Source organism: Dipteris shenzhenensis, chromosome 6, assembly GCF_047967505.1.
Source record: "Dipteris shenzhenensis isolate YYH24624 ecotype China chromosome 6, Dip_SZ_1.0, whole genome shotgun sequence".
Lineage (NCBI taxonomy): Eukaryota > Viridiplantae > Streptophyta > Polypodiopsida > Gleicheniales > Dipteridaceae > Dipteris > Dipteris shenzhenensis.
The window spans coordinates 50,165,094-50,189,281 of record NC_141601.1 but is presented as its reverse complement, the minus strand read 5'-3'; the positions used below and the strand labels follow the sequence as shown (position 1 = coordinate 50,189,281).

The window sequence follows — 24,188 nt, the reverse complement described above, 5'->3', positions numbered from 1 at the left end:
ACATCGTAGCATATTGCTCAAACTATCTATTTGACAATCCATCTAAGGATGGTAGCTTGTATTTAAAAACACTCATGACCATTCATCTAAGGATGCTAGCTTTTTCTAAAAGTCAACTTATTGCTAGTCCTCTTCCATAAGGTTTTTGCAAATAACCAAGAAAATGAGTGTGCATAATTGAGGCAAGTACTCTTTGGTAATTGGAGAGCATTAGTTGCCGCTTTACAAGCAATGAGATGGACCACCTTGTTGAACTTCTCAACAAGCATCAAGGTGACCTATAAAATGTTACATGGGCTTTATACAAATTCATGTTCTAAGGACACATTTTAAAGCAAGAATAAGCATCATCTCATAGGGGGTTTATTTTATCCAGTTCATTTAGCTCGAGGGGGTCACTATATATAAACCGTCTATATCACGTGCATTCAAGGCCTATTTTTAAAATCCCTTATCTATCAATTTTTCATTAATAAAATGTACCCCTTTTCTATACAAATCTGTAAATTTTTTCCAAAACTATTTTAAATAGTCCCTTATGTATATTTATTTCTATAAATTTTAGAAATAAAAAATATATTTCTCTTGAACTCACGTGATAGGGTTACATATGATGAGTGACCCCCCTGAGTCATTTAGAAACAATGATAGGACATAATGTTGACATTACATTATATGGAAGTGTTTCTGTGATACTATTTCAAGAACACTCTCAAGATTGGGCAACAAAGAGTGGGTATGAAAATCTTGGTTAAAGGCAATCACAAGGTTGGTGATATAACATCCTAGTTTTAAGATTGGGCTAAAATGCATGTTGAAAGGGGAGAGGCGTTGATAATTCATATCTTCCCAAATATTTTTGTTCAAGCAAAAATTTATAGTTCAAAAGGGAAAATAGAAAGGGTTGAGAATGTAAGAAAACAATACAACATCTATGCTCAACACATAACAGGATCTCGTATGCAAGAGAGAAAAGCAGATAGTATGGAGAATCAAAATTTTGATTACTGTAAAACTGATACAATAGATGGCACTGCCTCCCAGCCGTGTGCTCCTGTGAGAGAAGCTTCGATGGCATGCTGGAACCAGTAGAGGACGAAGGCTAGATGCTAAGAAATCAGGGTTGCTGTAGCCAGTGATGATGATGGGCTTCACGAGCTTGCGCTTATATAACCACCAGTCGTAGTCGGTTAGACCCAATTGGGTGACCGACCCAGTCCACCCAAAACGGCTGACTAGGGGGCCACCGACCACAGCTCGCGTACAAAGTGATATTGAATCTCAATGTGTTTTGTGCAAGCGTGGAACACAGGGTTCTTTGCAATTGCCATGCAACTCTGATTATCACATGATAACTGTGTAGGCTTGTTTTGCACTGCACCCATGTCCCCTAAAATCCTCCTCAACCACACTGCCTCACAAGAAGCAAAGCATGCTTATTTGTACTCAGCCTCGGTCGAAGAAAGAGCAACTATAGGTTGCTTCTTACTAACCCATGACACAGCTCCAGATCCAAGTGAGAAACAGTAACCTATCACTGATCTCCTGCTGTCCACGTCTCTTGCCCAATCCGAGTCATAGAATCCGATCAAGGTGCTGCCCTTGGTATAGGTGATGCCATAATCAAGTGTGCCTTTGATGTATTTCAGCACCTGCATCCTTGCCCTCCAATGGTTCTCCCAAGGCTTATTGGAAAACCTGCTTACTACACCAGTTGCAAAACTGATGTCCGGCCGCGTGTTGCACAAGTAAATCAAACTGCCCACAAGACCTCTATACTTCGCTTCATCCACCAGTGGTGATGAATCCTCATTTGAGAGCTTCACGTCAACCTCCATAGGCGTGCCAACTGTCTTGCGCTCAGCCATGTCAAATGCCTTCAGTATCTCTCTAGCATACTTCAGCTGTGAGTTGAAGATCTGTTTTGGCTCTTGCCAAACTTCAATCCCCAAACAGAAATGCATCAGTCCGAGGTCTGCTGTCATTTCAAACTCTCTTCCTAGCAAATGCTTTGTTTGCGAGATCTTCTCTTCATGGTTCCCTGTTATGACAAGGTCGTCCACATAAAGGACCACGATCATACACCTGCCTCCTTCTCTAAAGATATACAAATTCGCATCAGATGGGCTCCTCCTGAACCCGTTTTGCAGAAAGTAGGCATCAATCCGCTAGTACCGCGCTTGTGGGGCCTGTTTCAGCCCGTAAAGTGCCTTCTTCAGTTTACAAACTTTACCTCTTCTGAACCGGGGATGAACTGGGGATCACAAAACCTGGTGGTTGTTCCACGTATACCTCCTCCTTGAGATCTCCATTCAAAAAGGCGGATTTTACATCCATTTGAAACACAGGCCAACTTCCCTGTGCTGCTAAAGCCAAAATACTACGAATTATGGTTAATCGAGCTGTGGGAGCAAAAGTATCTTGATAATCAAAACCATGTACCTGTGCAAATCCTTTTTTCATGAGCCGAGCCTTGTACTTATCCAATGTGCCAGTCGGTTCCCATTTGGTCCTATTAGCATCAGGGACATGCACAAAACAGTCACATCCAAAAACTCTGAAATGTGCAGCTGAAGGTTTCTTACCAGAAAAGGCCTGCAGTGGAGTCATCCCGTTCACAGCCTTCGTGTAGCTACGATTCAAAATGTAAACTGCCATGTTACATGCTTCAGCCTAGAAAGTCTTTGGCAAATCTTTCCCTTTCATCATACTCCTACGCATTTCGCAGATGACGCACAGCTTGCACTCTACTACTCCATTTTGTTGTGATGTATGTGGCGGGGGTTTCTGCCTCTTGATCCCGTGACTTTTGCAATAACTTTCGTATTCACTTGATGTGAACTCACCACCTCTGTCTGATCTCAACTTCTTCACCTTCCTCCCCGTTTCATTCTCGACCATTACATGCCATTCTTTGAACTTACTAAAAGCCTCATCTTTAGTCTTCAGGAAGTATATCCATATCCTTCTACTATAGTCATCGATCAGCGTCATGAAGTAGTAGGAACCACCCAAAGCTTCCGTCTCCATCTTTCTGCAGAGGTCCGTGTCAACGAGCTCTAGAGGAGCCTTTGCCCTACTGGCCTCTTTAGGAAAGGGCTGCCGATGCTGCTTGCCCATCATGCAAGCTTCACATACATCGAGCAAATCTGTAATGTCTGGTAGGTCTACAATCATTTCACTTTTATGCATCTCCTTTAAAGAGCTAAGGTTTAGATGGCCAAACCTCTCATGCCACAGCTTAGTGTTGCTCACATCAGCTCGAGCACTGAAAGCTGAGAGTTCGTAGATGTTGTTGCATCGTGTACCTTTACCAACGACCTTCCCTTGAAGATCCAAAATCTGTGTGCCATTCTTATCGAAGTGAACTTTGAGGTCCCGACGATCCGTGATTGCAAAAACGGACAACAAGTTCCTTTTGATATCTGGCACATAAAGAACATCGAACAACTATTTTACAACTCCATCTGACTTGAGAGCAATCGTACCTTTTCCTTTTGTTGGACATTTTGCATCATTGCCGACTACTACCAGGATGTCATTCCCTACCGGATGTAGAGAGGTATACCAATCCTTCCGACTGGTCATTTGGCGCGATGCACCATTGTCAATAATCCAAGGTTCATCCACAGCTACATGAACTGCCTCCATGCAAATCTCCTCAATTGCTATGAACAGCTCTACTTGTACTGCCTGTGCGCTGTTGCTGGACTCTTTCTTTATGCCGTTCTTCTCATCTGCAATCTTCTTCCAGCACTCATTCTACTTGTGCCCTGCCTTGTTGCAATAGAAGCACTTGACCTTCTTCTTTCTCTTTTTATCATCAGAAGAAGATGGGTTACCAGAGTCCTTACCCTTACCTTTCTTTGATCCTGTCGAGAAAGCCGAATCTTCTCCAATCCTGATCTTTTGACGGATCTCCTCCTCCAGAAGCATTGCGCTAAAATCCTCAAAGTTGAGGGGTGGATTTCTGTTCTGCATATTCAGCAGTGTAACAAGATCGCCGTATAACTTTGGTGGGAGAATCCGTATGCACCTTCGTGCTAGATTCTCATTGGTGATGATGATGCCAATCGCAGTCATCTGATCGTTCAGATTCTTCACCCTAGTGATGAACTTCTATGCCGCTTTAGACTCAGACAGTTTCTCATTCGCGAGTTGAGTCTCCAGATTCTAAATCCGCGTCTGATTCATGGTCTCATACTGATTTTTCAAGACCGTCCATGCCTCCTCTGCTATGGTGACATGTTGAATTAACGCCATGATAGAGTCACTTACACTGCAGACAATAGAACACAGTGCATCTGCATTTCTTCTTGTCCACGCGAGAATCTCATCCGCATTTAGTACTATCTATTGTCCTGCATTAGCTGGATTCTCGGTCTCGCAACCGGCTTCACGTCCACCCCAAAAGCAGTATCCCAAAGCTCGTATGCACTTAGGATGGTCTTCATCTTGAACTTCCAGAGTGGATAGTTAGTGCCGTCCAACTTTTAGCTATCACCGAACGGTGGGATTCGCAGTCTTGCAGGCTGGGCCATCTCTCACAATCTACTCACAAACAAAAACACACTACCAAATCTTCTTGCTAGAGCCCAAGCTTTGATACCATGTAAGAAAAGAATACAACGTCTGTGCTCAACAGATAACAGGATCTCGTATGCAAGAGAGAAAAGCAGATAGTATGGAGAATCAAAAATTTGATTACTGTAAAACTGATACAATAGATGGCGCTACATCCCAACCGTGCGCTTCTGTGAGAGAAGCTTCGATGGCATACTGGAACCAATAGAGGACGGAGGCTGGATGCTAAGGAATCAAGGTTGCTATAGCCAGTAATGATGATGGGCTTCACGGGCTTGCTCTTATATAGCCACTAGTCGTTTATCGATTAGACCCAATTGGGTTCCCGACCCAGTCCGCCCAAAACGGCCAACTGGGGATTGGTCCCGAAATAGATCATTGACCACACGATAGAACCGTGGCACAAAATAGAGCAACTGACCTATGGTAACCGTTCGGCCTAGAGCCATCCGGGATCACCTGGGGCTCCAAACGGGCCCCGCAACGCGAGAGTGGGCTACCCCGAGAAATGCTCCATCTACCCTCAGTGCGGTCAGTCATGGGATGCCTTCCCACACTTGCATGTAGCCTAGTTGGCAGTGTGCCAACTCTATCTGAAGCCGTCCAGCCATCAGGCCACACATGGCCCCCATCTGGTATCCAAACCAGGACCTACTAGATAACCGAGCTACTCAAATGCCTTCTCTTCATATGGGGGGGCTTACAAGTAGAATTAGCTGGTTCCCGCATAGTTACATGAGAGTGGAGCATTGATATCTAACAAAAAGGGAAAATAGAAAGGGTTGAGAATAATGCTTTTAAAAATTGGCACTCTTAGAGTATTTATTCCCAAAAGAAGACGTAAACATTTTTTTGTAGATAGAAAAATCAACTACATTTAGAGCACTTTAGGTATAAAACCAAATAAGGGCCTGTTTACTCTATCAATTAAGATAGATTGCTTAAAAGATTTTTATGAAAGTGTGCATTGGGTCTAGTTAATATGTTGAATCTCTTAGAAGCATGTTAAAGATGCTTTAAAATTTAACCTCTAAGAAATACACGCTTTAAGGATCTTTTTTGAAGGGATACAAGTTTGAAATACAAAAAAAAAAGGGTTTAACATAACGTTGGGCAATGGGAATGTTACTTTCCTTTTAAAAATTATTAAGTAGTTTTTACGATCAAGATAAAGTTAAAACTTTACACAAGATGGGTACTAGTTTGAAAGCTCAGAGAATGGACATCATAGATATACCATTTTATGTAAAAAAGATCCAAATTTCTTGTTAAGACCACTTTATGCATAATATAATGAGTAACCAATGGAAATGGAATTGTTATGCTAAGTGTACTAAAATGACATAATGGAATGTGTGAAAAGGCCCTAATCAAGGTGCACAAGGGGGTTACCAATTGGAGGGGTGTCCATGAGTAACAAGTTGTAGAGTAGCCCCAAACTCTACTAGGAGGATATGGTGTAGGACTGAGGGCTTGCTACTACGGATCATTTGTGCAACAAGAAGTAGCATATGTAGTCTCACCACTCTCTCTCAGGAGCAACATCAAGATTAGACATTATATCCCAAGCATAAATCCAAAGTACCTGGACCGTGAAGCTCCAACTATAGTTCTCTTGACTCACGGGGAGTCTCTCTCACATTGATTAGAGACCACCATTAGAATCACATTGATTAGAGACCACCATTAGAACCTCCTTGTAATCCCTTGACTAGGGACCAATGTGTGTGCTGATAGATTAGAGAACACCATCAAGATTAGGCTCCAACACACAAACGGTTTGGAAATTTGCCCAAGTCTTGTCTCCAAGGGGATGTGGTGACCATCCCCACATGTCCTCGGCAATGTTGTAAACAAGAAGCCATGGGTAGAAGCACTCCCAAGGAGACATGGAGTACCTGGTCAGCCCAGTCATGCACACATAGTCGTGATGGCAGATGAGCGTGGAATCGTTGAGACGATTCAGAGCACCGCGGGGTCCTCTCAGGAACCGGGGGGGTGTCCGGGAGATCTCAATCCAGGTGCAGGTAGAGTGCTTTGGAGATGGTGGGCATTGCTCCTGCGACTGTGCTGTTTGAGGTGGAGATGGGTGTGGTGCGAACTGGAGTGGATTATGGCGAGGGGGGTGTGGACGGAGGGGCAGTGGTTGTGGGTGGCGTGGAAGACGATGAATCTGCGACAGAGATTGTGCAGATGGAGGGAGGAGGCTGAGCGAAGGAGAATTTTGAGGGTGCTGAGGAGGATCAAGATGCTCCAATGGTGGCGGTGGAAATGGGCATTGTTGGAGGTGGTGATGAGGAGGACGGATCAGGCTGGGTAGATGAGAATGATTACGGCTATGGTGGAAATTCTGATGCAGAGATTGCAACGCTAATTGCTGCTGCTGCTGCTGCTGCTGCTGCTGCTGTTGGAGATCAAGGCTAGATTGGAAATTCTGTGGTCGGATCAAATGAGAGTGGCCATCGAGAAATTGCTGCTGGTCACCGCTATCGAGGCAATTGTTTTCTGTGGAATGAGCAATTTGATGCTGAGGTCGTTCAGATTGTTGCTGAAGATCACGGTCGTGAGGAGGAGAATTCTGATACCGAGATCGTTCGGATTGGTGCTGAAGATCGCGGTTGTGAGCAGGAGTATTCTGATGCCGAGATCGTTCAGATTGTTGCTGAAGATCACGGTTGTGAGTAGGAGAATTCTCACGCAGAGATCGGACTTCAGGTTGTTGCTGAAGATCATGCTGCTGGCGATGGCGGCGCTGCAATTCCCAGATTGCGAAGCCTTGCGAGGCAGTGTTGCGGCCGTCGCTCAACGCCAAGACGGCGGCGAACAGGACTCTCGATCGACCTCGCCGATCTTTCTGTTGAATCACCGACGGACATTTGAGACGGAACGGATTCGTCACCGGAAGCTCCGACTCCATCCATCGATCGCCTTCCACTTCGTACCAGTAGATCTTTTCCTTGGAGCTGCTGCGAAAGCCTCCGAATCGCGGCCTCACGTCCGTCAATTCTTCCGGTGGTTTGCTTCCCTCCGTCCATCTCCTCGTTCTCGATTCATACACCCTCACATCTCTGTGCCTCGTATCGCACAACGCCACTTTGTACTCGCCGCTCGCATCATCCCTCCATATCGCCATCTCCAACGTCGATTCGCTCCATCCTGCCGCATACGGAGGGTTCGGCAGTACCTTGTATGCCCTCGTTACCGGATTGAACACCACTATCGTCTTCCCCCCCCGCTTCGTCGCCCTCCCGCCCACGCAACACACCAGCCCTCCCCCGCTCTTGCACGTCGCGAAGTCGCACTCCATCTGCTCCACGAACCGCAGCGGCGGAAGCAGCCATCGCTGCATCGATCGGTCGCACAGATAGAGCTTCTGGTTGGGCGCGCTGGCTCTTCGCACGACGAGCAGCCATGGCTCGGGAGCACGGATTTGCCAGTGCAACTTGGCAAAGCCCGGGGAGTTGATGAGAGAATTCCAAGCTTTGCAAACCAGTCGCAGCCGAAGCAAACAAGCAACAGACACTCTTGCAAGAATTTCCTCCGTCAATTCTCTGGGGAGCATGTCGTAGCACGTCTCCATTGTGCCTTCAGGGATTGTCCTGCGCCAATTCGTCTGGAAATCTGTCGTAGCACGTCTACATTCTCTTTTCAGGGAACATCTGTCGCCACGCAGCCCTGTGAAGTAGATAAATATGATTCGTATTCTCTTGCCAGGGAACGTCTCTCGCCAAGCAGCTGATCTGTGAAGTAGATGATGATTCTAGCGCTTCTCCGTTCTCTTGTCAGGAAACATCCCTAGGCACGCAGCTCTGTGAGGTAGATGATGCATCGTTCATCTCTTCTCTCGCAATCAACTTTCTCATCTCTTCCGCTTTACTCAATCTTCATTTCATCTTCCAAGCATTCTCTTCTTCTGCCGCCATCCTGCTTTTACGACAGAAATGCTGCCCAGATTCATCTCTTCTCTCGCAATCAACTTTTAGATCTCTTCCTCATTACTCAATCTTCACCTATCAAGCAAGCATTTCTCTTTTTCTAGGATCAAACAATGCAACCGTGTCCTACTTCCACAACAGAAATGCTGCCCAGAACTAAGATTGACTGTGTTGGGGACTAATTCAGCAGAGAGTGGAACAAGAAGTTGAAGCTAATGTCTGCGCCGGCAGGAGGCATGGATTTGTCATGCAATGTCAGATTTCTCTTTCAATGAATCTCAACAGAACTCAAAAGAGAGAGAAAGAGAGAGCGCTTAAAACACGGGAGCAACAATACTAACTTAAAAAGAAGGCATGTGTCTGAGAGTAATTTAACCCCAAAAAAGTGTGTAATAAATACATATATAATGTGTTGTGTAGTAATACATATATAAAAGAGTGTGTGTGTGTGTGTGTGTGTGTGTGTGTGTTTTTGTGTGTAGTAATACATATATAAAAGTGTAGATTTGTGACTTGTCACAATCTTGAGATGGAGACCACCTTTTACATGCACACCATCTGCCCACAAGAATAGGTGTTCATTGCCTTTGGGACTTCACAGGTTTAGACTTCAAGGATGTCTCTTGCCATGTCTTACAAGCTAGTCACCTTTAGATGTGAATCTCTCACCATCTTCCCCACTAGAATAGGTGTTGCATTCTTAAGGGGTTGAGATTTTAATATGTGAACTCTCATTGTGTTCCGATGGAGACTCCCTCAAGCAGCAAAGCACTCACATTCTTGGAGACACAAGGCACTCAAAAGTTTTTAATAGTCGATTTTTGGGTCCCGGCCTATGGATGAAATACCCACTATCAACAATGCACATCCAATCTAATGTCACTTGTAAAGCATTAAGAGTTCGCAAGTGGATTTCAAGGGCCCCATCCTCATGTGTGGCAAACTTTGCAATCAAAGAAGGAGAAGTGAAAAATGATGCTCAGCTTCCCCTAACTAGTGGCGCTACTTGGATGCCAATTCTTTCTCCCCAAACAAGGCTCCCCAAAGTCTCCCCAAAGTCATGTACATTTCATGCATGTAGCTTTGTTTAGAACTTAAGGCTTTTTTGAGTATTCCATGCACGAGGCATGAACCGAGGGCACCTTATTGGCACGTTTTGAGACTCCCATATGTATTGTACTTAAGGGCAAGAAGAGGATAAATATCAAAGCATGCGATTAGAATGACTAGCAAACAATCAAAGGTATTGTACTGACAAGGAAGTATTGTAACTCCCAAATTGTGGAGTGCATGGCAAGGACTCCTAAATGGAGTGCATGGCAAGGAGGCAAAAGAATAAAGGTTTCATAGCATATTTGGTAAGTACAAATGCAAAAGCCTTCAGTAGTGTCTTCACAAATCACTCAAGCATAAATTAAAAGTCACGTATCTCCTTTTACCACTATATTATTTTGTGGGTGCCTTGATCAAACACTTTTTTAAAATGAGACAAGCATAATACTAGAATTATGATGTAGAAAATGTTTGATCTAAAATGCTTCTTTATAACACTCTGCAATCATATGCCTTGAGGAAAATCTACACTCGATCTTAAACTACTTATTTCACCAATATCAAAGCACAAAGGGTTTTGAAGTTATGTATTGTTTTAGACTTTAGAGGGGAAATTTATGTAAGAAATAAATTTATTGATAAAATATAATCAAATGATCTTTGATCCATTGCTTCAAAATCATTAGTCAAGATCTAGTTTGAAAAGACTAAAGATGTTATAACAAAGAAGCAATCATTCTTTATCTCCACATTCAATAAACTATATGATACACTCTTTGATATAAGTCCAGACTAACATATAGAAAATATATATTCAAGTAACCTGGTGGACTATTTACTACCGCCCAACTAACATATCGCCACAACTAAATTCCGTTTTCACTTCAGCCTTCATGAATTAGAAGGAGCATGTGATAGAAGTGTAAACAAGGCAAAGAACTTTTAGCAAGTCCATCCATCCCTCTCTTCCTTTGTCAAAGTTGGCCAAGTTCCTTGATCTTACTAAATTAGCCTTATTTTTAAAGTAAGGTTGTCTCCTTAGAGGGAGTGTTATCGGGCGATGTGCCGCTGGCAGTACATCTATGTGTCTATCATGGTCGCAATCTGGGAGGTCTGCAACTCATTGGCTTTTTGCAGTCAGATCGGGTCACTCAATAGGGAAACATGGCTTATCAACTCTTTAAAAAATGTCCTTCCCATTTTGGGGTGTGTCTTGAGCAATATAGACCGTGTTGTGAGTAGGTCAATCCTTGTTGTCAGGAAATGTATGGAAACATAGCTACGTGCAGCACTGGCTGATGGCGATTAGCCCATTTTGTCATCCCAATTTTGTATTTGGTCCCTTTTTTTGAAGGCCTGACCAGCCACCTCTTAATACATTCGGCATTTAACTTTTATTTTTTAAGTCTTTTCACACAAAAGGCTTCGGATACAAGCACCACAATCAACCTTCTTTGAAAATAATCTATAAATTTCAAGTTTACATTATCGATCTACTCAGAAGCTAGGGATAATAACACAAATTGGGAATTTATATGCTATAACAAGTTACACTTTGGTAAAATTTTAATGGTAGCAATATTTTGAGGGATTCACCTTTGTTTGAATATTAGATAATATGTATAAAACAAGAGCATTCAATAAATTCTAGGCCAATGTATTAGCCTTGGGTTCAACTTTAGAATGAGGATCTCTACATGTTTTACAACTTAATGACCTTTTTTGCAATTTTTGTTATATGCATTTATTTTTATTTTTAGTAATGCTTATGAACGCACTTTCCTTGAAATAAATAACTTGACCATGTTATTACCTAATCATGGAATTCATTGACCAAAACCTATTAAGCTATTAATTAATGTGGTCACTTTATGGGGGTTGAAAAAGGAAGGAAGAGTGATTACATTCGAAAATATCCTTTTGGACAAGAGTGATTACATTGGAAAAGATACTCTTTTGGACCAAAATCCAAAGAATTCTTAGAACAGTGTTGGTTATATAGTCTTATGTGCATAGATTCATATGTATGTAATATGAAATTAATATATCCCATCTAGTGTAGCATAGTAATTTGAGAACTCATCCAAGCTCTCCAAAGTCCATAAAAGCATAATAATTATTGAGGGAAGCCGATGGTGATTGAGACTAGGAACTTGCTAAGAACCTCCTCCAAAAAACTTACCATTTTACATGAACTGCAACAAACCATTCTATTGAGAGAAGTAGCTACATGTGAATTCTCTTCTAATGGTATGGTATTTAAAGAAATAATTAAATTGATGAGACTCGTACTCACTACTATTATCATTTCTTAGTAGCTTGATGTGGTTGTTGCCACTTTCCTTTTTAGAAAGAGGTTTGAAATTGTAAAGGTACACAAGAGCCTTAGATACTTCTTACAAGTAGTAAATCAAATCCATGTTCTCCTTGAGTAGTCATTAAAGAATGTGACATACTATGACTTTTGACCATGATAGATTCTCTACTTTACCCTAGATATTTTTATGCACTAGAAAGACATTAGTGGTTCATGATTTTGATCGTGAAAAGAGATTTCTATGTTGTTTCCTGAAACCAAAAGTTAATTCTTTTCACACAAATTCACCACTTAATCGATTAGAGAAGAAGAACACAATCACACCACGAAAGCGACAGCAGACTGGGTACAATCTCCCCCCCTAGATGAGTGGCTCATGCTTCCTCATCTAGAGTATTTATGATATTTCATAAAAAAGCACCAAGGAGCCAAAATTATCCCTCTCTTCCAAAATGAGGGATTTGCTTTACATAGCCATCTTAGGGCCCAAAAATGAATTATGTCCACTACAAAATATATTGCTCAAACTTGCAATAATAAAACAAATACAAAATTGGCCCATGGCCATATATAATGCATTGTACGACACCTTGATCGGTACCCTCAAACTAACTCCAATCTTTGCTATGAGTTCTATCACCTGTACTCAAGCTGCTAATTACATTAGTTATTAACAATCGATTGAACGAATCACCAAATCAACTGATCCCAACATAACCGTGCTCAAAGCACAATAATCAAGCACAACACTAATAACACTTGCGACATCAGTATTAACATGGAATCACCCACAATATGAACCATCTAGCATGGCAAAACATAGGCTAATCAGGAATCCCCAACTAACCACACAAAGTATCTACTAGGACCCTCATAGCGTCCAATGCGCTCCTATGGAGTACTTTGCCATAGTCACACTTGACTAAAATAATAATGTCCAGAGCAAGATATATCAGAAATATAATTTCTGTAACATCCCTCTTGCTTGGATTGCAACTGACCTTAGTTGTGTGTTTAATTATAGGAACTAAGGAGGTATAGGAAAGTTCAAAAGAATCGCTCAAGCATCCACTAAGCATCATCTCTCGGATGATTCTTAAATTTGAGCAAGTATTTAATATAGACATTTCCTTTTTGGGTCGAGGTCTATTGATGATCAATAATAGAATTTCTTCTTCATCAACAATCAATGGAGCCTCTTCATAGACAGGATGAATAGTAGGTAAAGGTCCTTTGAAGGGCTTTAAAAGGCTGATATGGAAAGCATTATGTATTTTCCAATTATCAGGTAATTGAAGCCTATAAGCTAGATCATTGATTTTTTGAATCACCTTGAATGGTCCATAAAAACGTGGGGACATCTTGATTACTGGCCATTTCTCAACACTCTTCAATCTTCTTTTCTCAATCCGAAGAAGTACATAATCACCTTCTTTAAAAAGCATGTGTTTCCGTTTCTTATTAGCTTGTTTTGTGTACTTCTCTTGCATGATTGCAATGGCTTCTCGAACCTCTTTGAGAATATTTTGATAGTCATAGGTAAATGCATCTGCCGCCTCCACTCTATGGGTCAATCGTGTGATAGGAATAGGTAAAACCTTCCCCTAGATAATCTCAAAGGGTGCTCTTCTAGTTGTAGAATGAGGAGTATTATTATAAGCAAACTGTAAGAGATAAATGTATTTGCCCCAAGTCTTTGGTTGACTTCCCGCATAAGCTCTTATCATATCCTGAATAGTATTGTTTGTAACTTCAGTTTGTCCATTCGATTCTGGATGAAAAGCTGATGAGAAATCCAACTTAGTGCCTAGATTATGAAATAATGTAGTCCAAAAATTACTACAAAACTTCGAATCTCGATCAAACACTATAATCTTTGGCAAGCCATGATGAACAAAGATATGCTTGATGATGAATAAATGTGCAGCTTGCTAAGCTATTAAAGTCTTCTTGCATGGGATGAAATAAGCTTGCTTACTAAAGCGATCTACTATCATCCAAATCATATCAATTTGATTTACTGTAGTAGGAAAACCTATTATGAAATCCATAGATATTTGTTCCCAAGGTTGCATAGGAATAGGCAAAAGCATTAGCAATCCTAGGGTCTTTCCTTTGTAACTCTTGATCTTCTGGCAAGTGATGCATTTGGCTACAAACTTAGCCACATCTTTTCTTATAGTAGGTCAATGAAATTCTCTTGCTATCACTTGTAAAGTGGTAGTCACTCCCCTATGTCCCATATATGGTGGTTGGTGCATTTCCTCCATTACAATTTGTCTAAAGGGTCGAGTGATGCATAATTTCTTTTGATATAAAAGAGGTATCCATCATTGCATGAATAGTCCAACATAGGATTCCAAGTATTATTCTCTAATTTGTTCCATATATCGGAAAAGTCTGGATCCCCTTGATAAGAATTCTTCATACCTTCAAAAGGTTGGGTCTCTACAGCAGTGATGTGATTAATACTTGGCTTTCTGCTAAGAGCATCAGCAACTACACTTTCTTTTCTAGGTTGATACTGAATCATGGGCTGAAAACTCTGTATGAATGATGCCCATTTGATGTGCCTATCAGCAGATATTAGTGGCTGAGTCAACAAATGCTTGATACTTTGTTGATCAATTTTGATAAGAAACTCAGATCCCATCAAATAATGTTTCCACATTTGCAAGGCATGTAGAACATCGGTTAATTCTTTATCATATGCATTCCACTGGTTTTAATTTTCTACTCTCATATGCTATTGGATGTCCATCTTGCATAAGTACGGCTCCAATTCCATATCCATAGCATCGGTTACAACTACAAAGAATGGTCTAGAGAAATCGGGTAATTGCAACACATGAGCTTGTGTGAGAGCTTCTTTCAAAGCTGTAAAAGATTTATCTTGGCACTCGGTCCATAAGAAATGCTTAGTTTTTCTAAGAAGGTCTATCAATGGGTGTGCAATGTATGCGAAATTCTTGACAAACTTTCTATAAAAGCTACACAATCCCAAGAATGATCTTAATTCATGTATATCTTGGGGTTTAGGCCATGTGACTATGCATTCAATCTTCTTTGGATCTACTCGAATCCCATCGGTGGATATAATGTGACCCAAATACTCTATCTGATCTTGAAAGAAACTGCTCTTTTCAGGATTTATGTACAATTGATTTTCTTTCAAGAGTGAAAAGACATGCTTCAAATGTTCCTTATGCTCCTCAATGTCTTTGCTATAAACACGAGAATATCATCGAAAAATACTACCACACAATCTTGGTGTTCAAGAATGATTCGGTTCATCATTCTACTAAAAGTAGCTGGAGCATTAGTTAGCCCAAAATCCATAACTAGTAACTTATAATGTCTCGTTTGAGTTCTAAAGGGAGTCTTGTATATATCCTCTTCTACGATATGAACTTGATGATAGCCGGATTTGAGATCTATCTTACTGAAGACCTTGACCCCTTTCAATTTGTCCATAAGATCATCAATTTTAGGGATTGGATATTTGTTCTTCACTGTGATCTTGTTTAGTGCATGATAGTCTATGCACATTTGATAGGTTCCATTTTTCTTTTTGACTAATAAGACAGGTGCTCCATAAGGAGAACTGTTGGGTCTTATGAATCCTCTCTCTATTATTCCTCCACTTGCTTTTGAATTTTCTTTTGTTCTAGCTGATTGACTCTATAAGGAGCTTTGCAAGGTGGAGTATTGCTCGGTAAGATTTCTATCTTATGATCTTCAAGTCGAGAACATGGTAGTCCAGGCGGCAAATCCTCTAAGAAACAATCAAAAATTTGAGAAACAAACTTTTGGCATGTAGGCTTAGTGTTTGGCTAAGTAGCCATTACCGTATTCACCAAAATCAAATATGTCTTCTCACATTTTCTAATTGTTCTTTTGGCTTGTGTGTGGTTGACTAAAGGATTGATCTCAGGTTTCATTGAGCTTTTTAGACATATTTCTTGTCTGCCCTTCTCAATTCACATCTGATGTGAATCATAATCTATCTTAGGATTATATTGATGCCTCCAGGGCATTCCTAAGATGATGTCCACTCCCTGTAGGGGTGCTACTAGAAAGTCTCGTCTATCCTTATAGGGTTTGATTGAAATTTCAAGATTCTTGCCTTCTCTAGTGCAATTGTACTTTGTTTTAGTAAAAGCAGCTTTGACCTTGTAGTTAGATGGGAAAGACTCTAGGTTTAACTTTGCTAAGGCTCTTTTTAAAATGAAATCATGTGTACTACCATCGTCATGCTGCCATCTAGTTTATGCTTGGAATTTAAAGCCAAAAGAAGTAGCTACATGTTGCATTACAAAAGCTAAAGAAATTCTTTCAACAATGTGACTTCATGGAGGCAATGTGAAGCTTAAGAAGGACAAGAAAATGTCAAGAAAGCCAAAATCTATCTACCATACTATCCACAGCTCAAGGAAAGGCAAGAAGATTCTTGTCTAAACATAGTACTGGGAAAGACACACATACCTTGTCTCACAACATCCAAGGTTGACAGTCCTAGAAAACTTTGTGTGAGTGTACTACCAATCAAGATTCACATCCTCAAATAGCTACCTCAAGAGAGAAAGTATGGACAAAGTTCATTCATCAATAAACTTGCTTCAACAGGGTCAAATCGAGGAAATGCGTTATGAAAGATTGAGGCGAACATTGAGAGAATTCATATTATTAAGGGTGAAAGCATGGGGGAAGCCACATATAACACATTTCCTTCTAGGAATCCTCCTTATGCTGCAATTTGTTCATTAATCTCATGTCCATTTATGTTGTTAACGTGATGTGTGTTCATTTGTACAATTTATTCTTTATGCACACACATTGTGGTTTGTGGAGAAATGGGTCCCTGTATCCATTTGGAACCCTCAAGGCATGGATAAATCACATTATAGAGGAAAGGAAGCCCATTTCAAAAATTCAAGGCATAGCAATCTTTTTATTGGTCTTATAGATGTTTCTTATAGGTAGGAATCTCAAGAGTGAGAAGGAAAATGAATTGAGAATTGCAAAAGCAATTCATTTTGTGCCCGGGTTGGTCACTATGTAAACATGTAAGGTGGTAGATTTGTTCATGGAAGGGGATTTTTAAATTTGGAGGACTTACAAGCCTTTAAGAGCATGAGGGGTTTTTTTATATATAGTTCTAAAATATAACTATAATATGTACATGTTAGGATGGACTTTTAAATTTGAGATTACAACATGTATACATAAGAACATGGGTTAACAATTACGTTAAAAAATGTACATTTTTAAATACAAGGGTATTTTAAATGTGTTCTTGCTCGCACAGGTTTTATGGAATTTGATGTAGTGATGATCGCCACCACTCAAGACTAAGATATGTGTAGTCAAGATGAAGGAATCTCACTTTGGTGTATAAGGAAAAGATGATCGGGGTGGGACCTTATGCAAATAAAATAGATGTATATATTCTTCATCATGTCATAGTAAGTAGTGTATAGTTACCTATCATGTGCATTCCTCTATCCCCCACTTTCTCAACATGATATCAAAGCCTATGATCTCTTATGTTTGCATCTACCTAAGTTGTAGTTTTGCACAACTTATAATCTAGGGAGAGAGCCACTTTTGCTTTTCATCGCACCTTAATTTGAGCTTCCTAGCTCAAGATATCTCATTTTGAAGCATTTAGCATCTTCTATTCCCAAATTTCCATTAGTTTGACATCCGGGTGGATGGTTCTTGGAGAGAATTTCAGCTTCTTTCAACTATAGGAGACCTCATGTGGATAGTTCTTGGAGAGAGTCTCAGTTCATTTCAGCTATAGGAGACCTCATGTGGAGGTTTCCTTTGTGCACTTTGTTGTAATTTCAGAGCTTGGAAGCACCTTTTTTTAAGGCTTAGATGTTAATCATCTTGGAGCTCAAGCACTCTCTCATGCACCATCTCAAGACATTCTTTTACACCAATCATTGGCCTTGATCTTGAAGGCACAACTTGATGCAACTTTAGACATAGTAGATGGAGCCCTCTACAATAGCCACACGCATCTACCACAAAAGCCCTAACTCAATTTCTTCCTCTATTGTGGGACAAAAAAACCATAATGCAAGACACGATAGTAGCAGTGGACTAGCAAATGCATAGTCAACAAGCAAGAGGATGGATATGCCTACAAAGATGGACCTATAGCCTACCAAAACAACCTATGTGAAAAGGCAAACCATCATAGATGAGACCAATCCTAGCAGACATTGCATAGCAAGAACATGCACAACCAAGCAAGCAACCTATGCACAATCAGCAAGTTGCAAATAACACCCAACATAGCTACATCAACAAAACTCCACTTAGATAATAAACACATGGTAGTTAGCTAGATCTTAATTTTCCATGTGGCCTATCATCCATAGTAGCAGAGTGAAATGTGGCATATCTCCTTCATAGTTGACATGTGGCAATATTGTTTAGCACACTCTAATTAACACAATCCTCAATTGACACATGGCAATCCTTGCATTTCTTGTACTAGCATAATCAACATGGCATTTCCATTTCAACATGGGTGATTCTTGGGGGATTGAAACTGATACCCCAACTATGCCCTAGCAAAGCACCCATCGGATCAAAGTTATTCAAATCTTGAAATTGCCATAATTTTTTATCTCGAAGGAATTTTCACACATAGTAAAAAGCATTAGTCTCATGCTCTACACAACTATCACCTCACACATGAGTTGTGACCTTTCCTTGCTATTTTTTTAATTTTATCTCCATCATTGGATCCATGTCTTGATTTGATTGAAGCCTCTCAATGATGACATGTTCATTCTCCATGACATGTAGACGAGCTTTTAGAGCATGTCTTAAAGGTGATTGAACTCCAAAATGTGAAGTAAGCTATGCTCAAAAAGTCACGACTAGTTCCTAATGGTATTAGTCCTAATGGATCTATCATTGATCTTGCACTCATGCCTTTGACACCTTAGTACCTTTGGCAATCTGTAGTTTTAAAGTTCACGCCATCAATGACATGCTTGGCATAGTCTTCCTTTCTTTTGGCCACTTTATAATTATATCCTTGTAGTTATCTTTGTAACCCTTCTTTGCTATTCCCAACATATTGTTGCCATAACAATTTTCACAGGTTTCTACAACATGATTATAAATGCACACATACCAATCAATATCCTGACACAATGAAGAAATGTTTAACGCCATTCAATGGGTAGAGCTTCATGAAGAAAAATCATGTAAGCCTCCAACAAGATGGAGCATGTATGATGATGCCATTCTATCCAATGTCATTCTAGATAGGTCTCTAAGCTTAAGTTGTCAATGTATGATAGCAACATTGTTGCAGAGCTTCTCCCTAGCTTCTTCCTGCAGCAATAGTGGACCCAACTAATCACAAGTCAGAGGTTTGGTCATCTGTCCTGCTGTCACAGTCGTAACAAATTTTTTGAAACTCCGAGGTAGCCTCCTCAGTACCATCAAGGCCAAATGGAAAAAGTCCACCTTCTAACCATCTAGTGCCAGTTTTTCCCTCACCACCTTGACCTTCATCAAGTTGTCATGTACCGAATCTCCCTCATCCATATCCAGGTTGTAGAGCTAATGTTGAAGAAGTAAGATCTGGGATGTGTTGTCTGTCTCATATAGATCCTTTAGAATTACCCATGCCTCTACTGATGTCTCGGCCATTTGGATTTGAGGAAGCACAGTGTCTTCCGTAGTCCCTATTATCAATGCCAGGGCATGGGCATCTCTCTCTTTCCAAGCTTCAAGCCCCTCTCCATCTACCGGCGTGAGTATCTTCTCTTGTTTGTCCACCATATCCCTCGGCTTCACCTCCATCGCGTTGTCAATTTCCATAGTTTTCGAGCCACTAAATGACTCCGGATCTTCACCTTCGAGATCGGGTAATTTGACCCATCTAGTTTCTTAGACTCTCCAAAGATAGGGATGGCGAAAGAAAGAAATCTAGGCAAGGAAGAAGGGAGAGCAAGGGCTAAAGAGGCTTTTGAGATCAACATCTCTGCTACTAAACCACACAACACAATCGAACAAACTCAACCTTTTGTAGACCAGACCTTTGAATGCACCTGACTGAACCTGAGTGACCCTCCTTCTCGCAAGGGCATTGTCCTCTAGTCATGGAAGTCAATTCCCAAGAGCTTATGAATGAGGGTCGTCCTTGACAAGGTCCGTCCCTTTAGGCTCCCACACCTGTGAGCCTACTACTTGGGCTTTGATACCATGTCAGAAATGGACCAACAGAGGGTACGCACAGTAGAAGATTGATAGAATAGCACAAGAGCTCACACAGTGTGGTGTGGGGTGAGGAATCACAAACTTCTTAACTTAATGTGCATCACATAGATGTGCAAACTCATCAATAGACAATGAACCAGCCAGATATAGAAACCACCAAAATAATATATTTTCATCCAAAGCTATGGACACAATACAAAAGAGATAGATCCAGAGTCCCACCAATGGTGTGGTTCTCTGATCTTACCACAAGGTACTTCTCCTATTTGCCGGCTATCTCTAGACTTGAGCCTGCGTGCTCCACCTCGAGTGTCTGTAGACTCTTTGTCCAGACTCGATCTTCTCAACCTTGTTGCTGTGTGTGTCAGCCTAGGTAGGTAGCCCCTTTCAAGATTTGTCTACAGTACACAGGTACTCTTGGTCCTCCTGAATGTAGGCCCCAAGGCAACTGCTCCACTACTCCAATCTTCTTGTGAATGGCTACTCTAGAAGATGTGGAATGAGGGCCTGGAGGCCCTCCTTTTATAGCCCCCAAGGGCTACTGCAAAAAATCAACCAGCCATGCCTAATCTGGCCGACCTGGTCTGTTAAAAATTGACTGGTTGGTTGCTTATAAGGGTCTTTCCTGGCCCTTTCAATGCCTTTGTTCTAGGGCATAAATCCCTCCCTTTATTGTTATAGGGTCCAACTCCTTCTATCCTACCCTCTTGTAGGCATGGTAGGCTGGTTGGAACTAGCTCTACCATCCTATACCTGGCCAACTAGGCTATTGGTCACCCCCTTCATGTTGAAACACATACAGGGCCTACTACTACAGGTTGCTTTCCTACCCACACCAACTGCCACGTGGCTCACCATACAAGCATCTACATCTCTCTCTTTGATTCTTGCCCACATGGTAGCCATGATGCTGCTCAGTCTCTCAAACCCTAGGTTCACCCCCCCATGTTATCCTCATTTGGGGGCTTACAAATGGGGAGGTGACCTTTCCAACACATAGCTAGTCCCACAAATGGAAACTATTTCTTTTTTGGGAGCTCATGCATATTTTTCTTGAGTAAAAGTAACCCATAGTGGCCATCTCTCAAGTGAAGTTGAGTACAAGATAGTCTTCACAACAACAATTGAGCGTGTATGGATCAGGAGATTGTTGGGGGATCTTCATGGAAGTTTAAATTTAAAGCAAACTTCTATTCTTGCCAATAGTTAGAGTGCTATTGCAATACGACAAAATCCTGTGTTTTATACTTGCACGGAACACATTGAGATACACTGTCACTTTGTCAGAGAGATTACATACAAGGTGATCTATTGTCCTTTACATGATAATGTTGCAAATCTTTTCACCGATGCATCATCCAAAGAAAAGTTTGAAGCTTTCTACAAAGCTTTAGGCTTGATACCTTGTGGTGATTGATCTAATTTTTTGTACATGTTCACACTATCATTAACGGGGGATTTGTTAGATTATTTGTAGCGTGATGTGGACACACCCTTGGGGCCCTTTTCCCTACACTTATGAGGTTTTCCTCCCTAGGTTTAGTTATAGGGTTACTTCTGTTGTAGAGAATATATTGCTTATGTTGGTAATTCCTTGTAATATAACTCTTTCATTCTCAATATGTCTCCATGTTTTTTATGTCCTCTCATCCCCATTCCCCACGTGCTCCATCCATCTCCCATCACTGTGATGCCACATCTCAAAGACTATTGTAGATAGCATATGTACATTATCCAATCAAATATCACCTTAATGGTTTAATGAGATACTATATGTTATGTGGTGTGATGAAGACCACCACACGTCATATCAACTTATTCCCTGACAAACCAATCAAAAAATAGTATTTATCTTTGATGTATTCTTCAACATCATGTCATATCTAAGGTAGAGAGAGTTGTTAACAAAGGAGGGGCAAGAGAGTGCACATGATACATGGTTAACTATACACCACTTGCATTGGTAACTATACACAAGATATGTAACTATACATGATACATGACTATACTACTTGTATTATGAACTTGATGAAGAGCATATATGTCTTTGTTCCTTAGGGTTAGAGTTAGGGATTGTCCCTATGCTCTAAAAGTTGAACATGCTATATCACTATGGATCATGGAGATGAATTATAGAAAGTTGTGGAAAACAAGGGTGCCATGAAACCAAGATGAGTAGCACCATTGCATAAGATGTTTGAAAGTAGAATAAGTTGTGTCAATTAATGAGATACAACTTTCACTATTGATAGAGGGGTCCAGGGGTTGAAGGAGCAACTAGGGTACTTGTAGATAATAGACTTTGCTTTATGCTGATGTCCCATAAACCTAAAAAGGTATGATAGTAAAAGGTTTTGGCAAATTCCATGGAATAGCCTGAATAGCTTGAAATGCTCAAGTAACGTGAGCTAAAGGTTACCTGCAATGGGAGTGTCTAAACATCTATCGCCCTCAGATGCCTTGGATTTGTCATAAACACATCAAGGAGCTGAATTTATGAAGGCCTAATAGCCTTGGTTGCAAAAGAAAATGAATGAGCTATCCCAAAATCATGTGAATTGCCGAATGTTGAAATTGTATAAAGGAATGCTAAAATTACATAAAGAGATGTTGTTTGGACAAATTGGTAGCCTTGGATGACACCACAAATTGCATCAACTATGGACTATGTAAAACAATCATTAATGTATGTTGGAATGCTATTATTTCTCAATTTTGCTCTATGGCAAAAGGTAATAATATAAATTGTACTATGGCAATATTAAATTGATGTCGAAATATCCATGTCCGCGTCAGCACTGCCTTCATTAAAAGGCCTAGTGTATTGAGTGCACTGTGCAGCCAGCCATCGCGTGTGCTGCCTCTGCATACTTGCAGTCATCGACAGTAGCATCCTCTGGCCCTCAGGCCTTTGTCAATGCAGTGCAACCTTGCAGTTTCCATAGCATCGCCATCCTTGGGAAAACCATCTCTGTAAAGCCATTAGCCCGCATCGTTTTTTTTTCATAACTGTGTAATAAAGGTTCAAAGGCCCTTTTTATTTTATTTTTTAAAAAAAAGAAAAAAAAGGAGAGGAAATTCAGCAAAGGTCACTTAGTCCCGGTGAGGCTCGAACCCACGACCTCCGACTCATAAGACCAGCACTCTAACCAACTGAGCTACGGGGCTCCTATAGGCAATCGGAGCTCAACAAAGTAAAGACCATAGCCAATTCTGAACACTTGAATCAAGAAGGTGATCGGAACCATGAATCACCAAGCAATTAATTGGAGATCAGTCGAGCGCAAAGATGACTACGAGCGACATCATCGGTCACATATCTCCCACTCTAGTCCTTTCTACCTCCGATCAAAGAGGGAGATAAGTGATTTCTGTTGCTTTATATTTCATACACTTAGTATCTTCCACCATCCATTTCTTACCTTACACTTGACTCACATTTTTCTTTCATCCGTTTAAATTCATACACTTAGTATCCTTATTTTTCTCTACTCCGCTTTATTTGTATTTATCGCATTATCATGGCACATCGGCCACAGCCACCCACGCTCCAAGAGAAACTAGATGCACTTCAAGCATAGTTGGCCAATGAGCATGAGCATAGGGAGAGATTGGAAAAGAAAATCAATGGTAAGAAAAGGAAGAGGCATTCATCTGATGATGAGTCATATGACGATGATTCTGATGATGATCTTATTATCAAGACAGTCAAAGCCACACTGAGAGCACATAATTTGAGAAAAGAGAGTAAGATAAGTAGAAAAGCTTTCTCATTTCAAAATTTTGATGGAAAGAAAGAAGCACGCACTATCTTAGTCAGCTAGATGATTATTTTTCAGGGGAGAAATTCTCTGAAAAAGACAAGATTAGATGTGCTACAAATCATTTAGTAGAGAGTGTTGCACTTTGATGGAACATCACTAAGCACAGTAAAAGGTGACCAAAATCTTGGAAGTCTTTTCAAAAGCTCATCAAGAGAGATTTTCTTCCCTCAGATTTCAAAGCAAAAGCTAGACAACAGTGGGATACCGATTCGATAAGGGAAC

The 24,188-nt window shown here is 40.8% G+C and overlaps 1 protein-coding gene and 1 non-coding gene across 2 annotated transcripts; both read right to left on the bottom strand.

Moving 5' to 3' along the window:
* Window positions 1-6,322: 6,322 nt before the first annotated feature.
* Window positions 6,323-8,164, bottom strand: LOC147901296 (uncharacterized). Its single transcript, XM_087376464.1, has one exon. It carries the CDS (start codon window positions 8,162-8,164, stop codon window positions 6,323-6,325), a length of 1,842 nt encoding a protein of 613 aa, XP_087232590.1.
* Window positions 8,165-23,236: 15,072 nt separating this feature from the next.
* On the bottom strand, window positions 23,237-23,310 carry TRNAI-UAU (transfer RNA isoleucine (anticodon UAU)). Its single transcript has one exon. It is a non-coding gene; the product is annotated as a tRNA-Ile (tRNA).
* Between the last annotated feature and the right edge of the window lie 878 nt (window positions 23,311-24,188).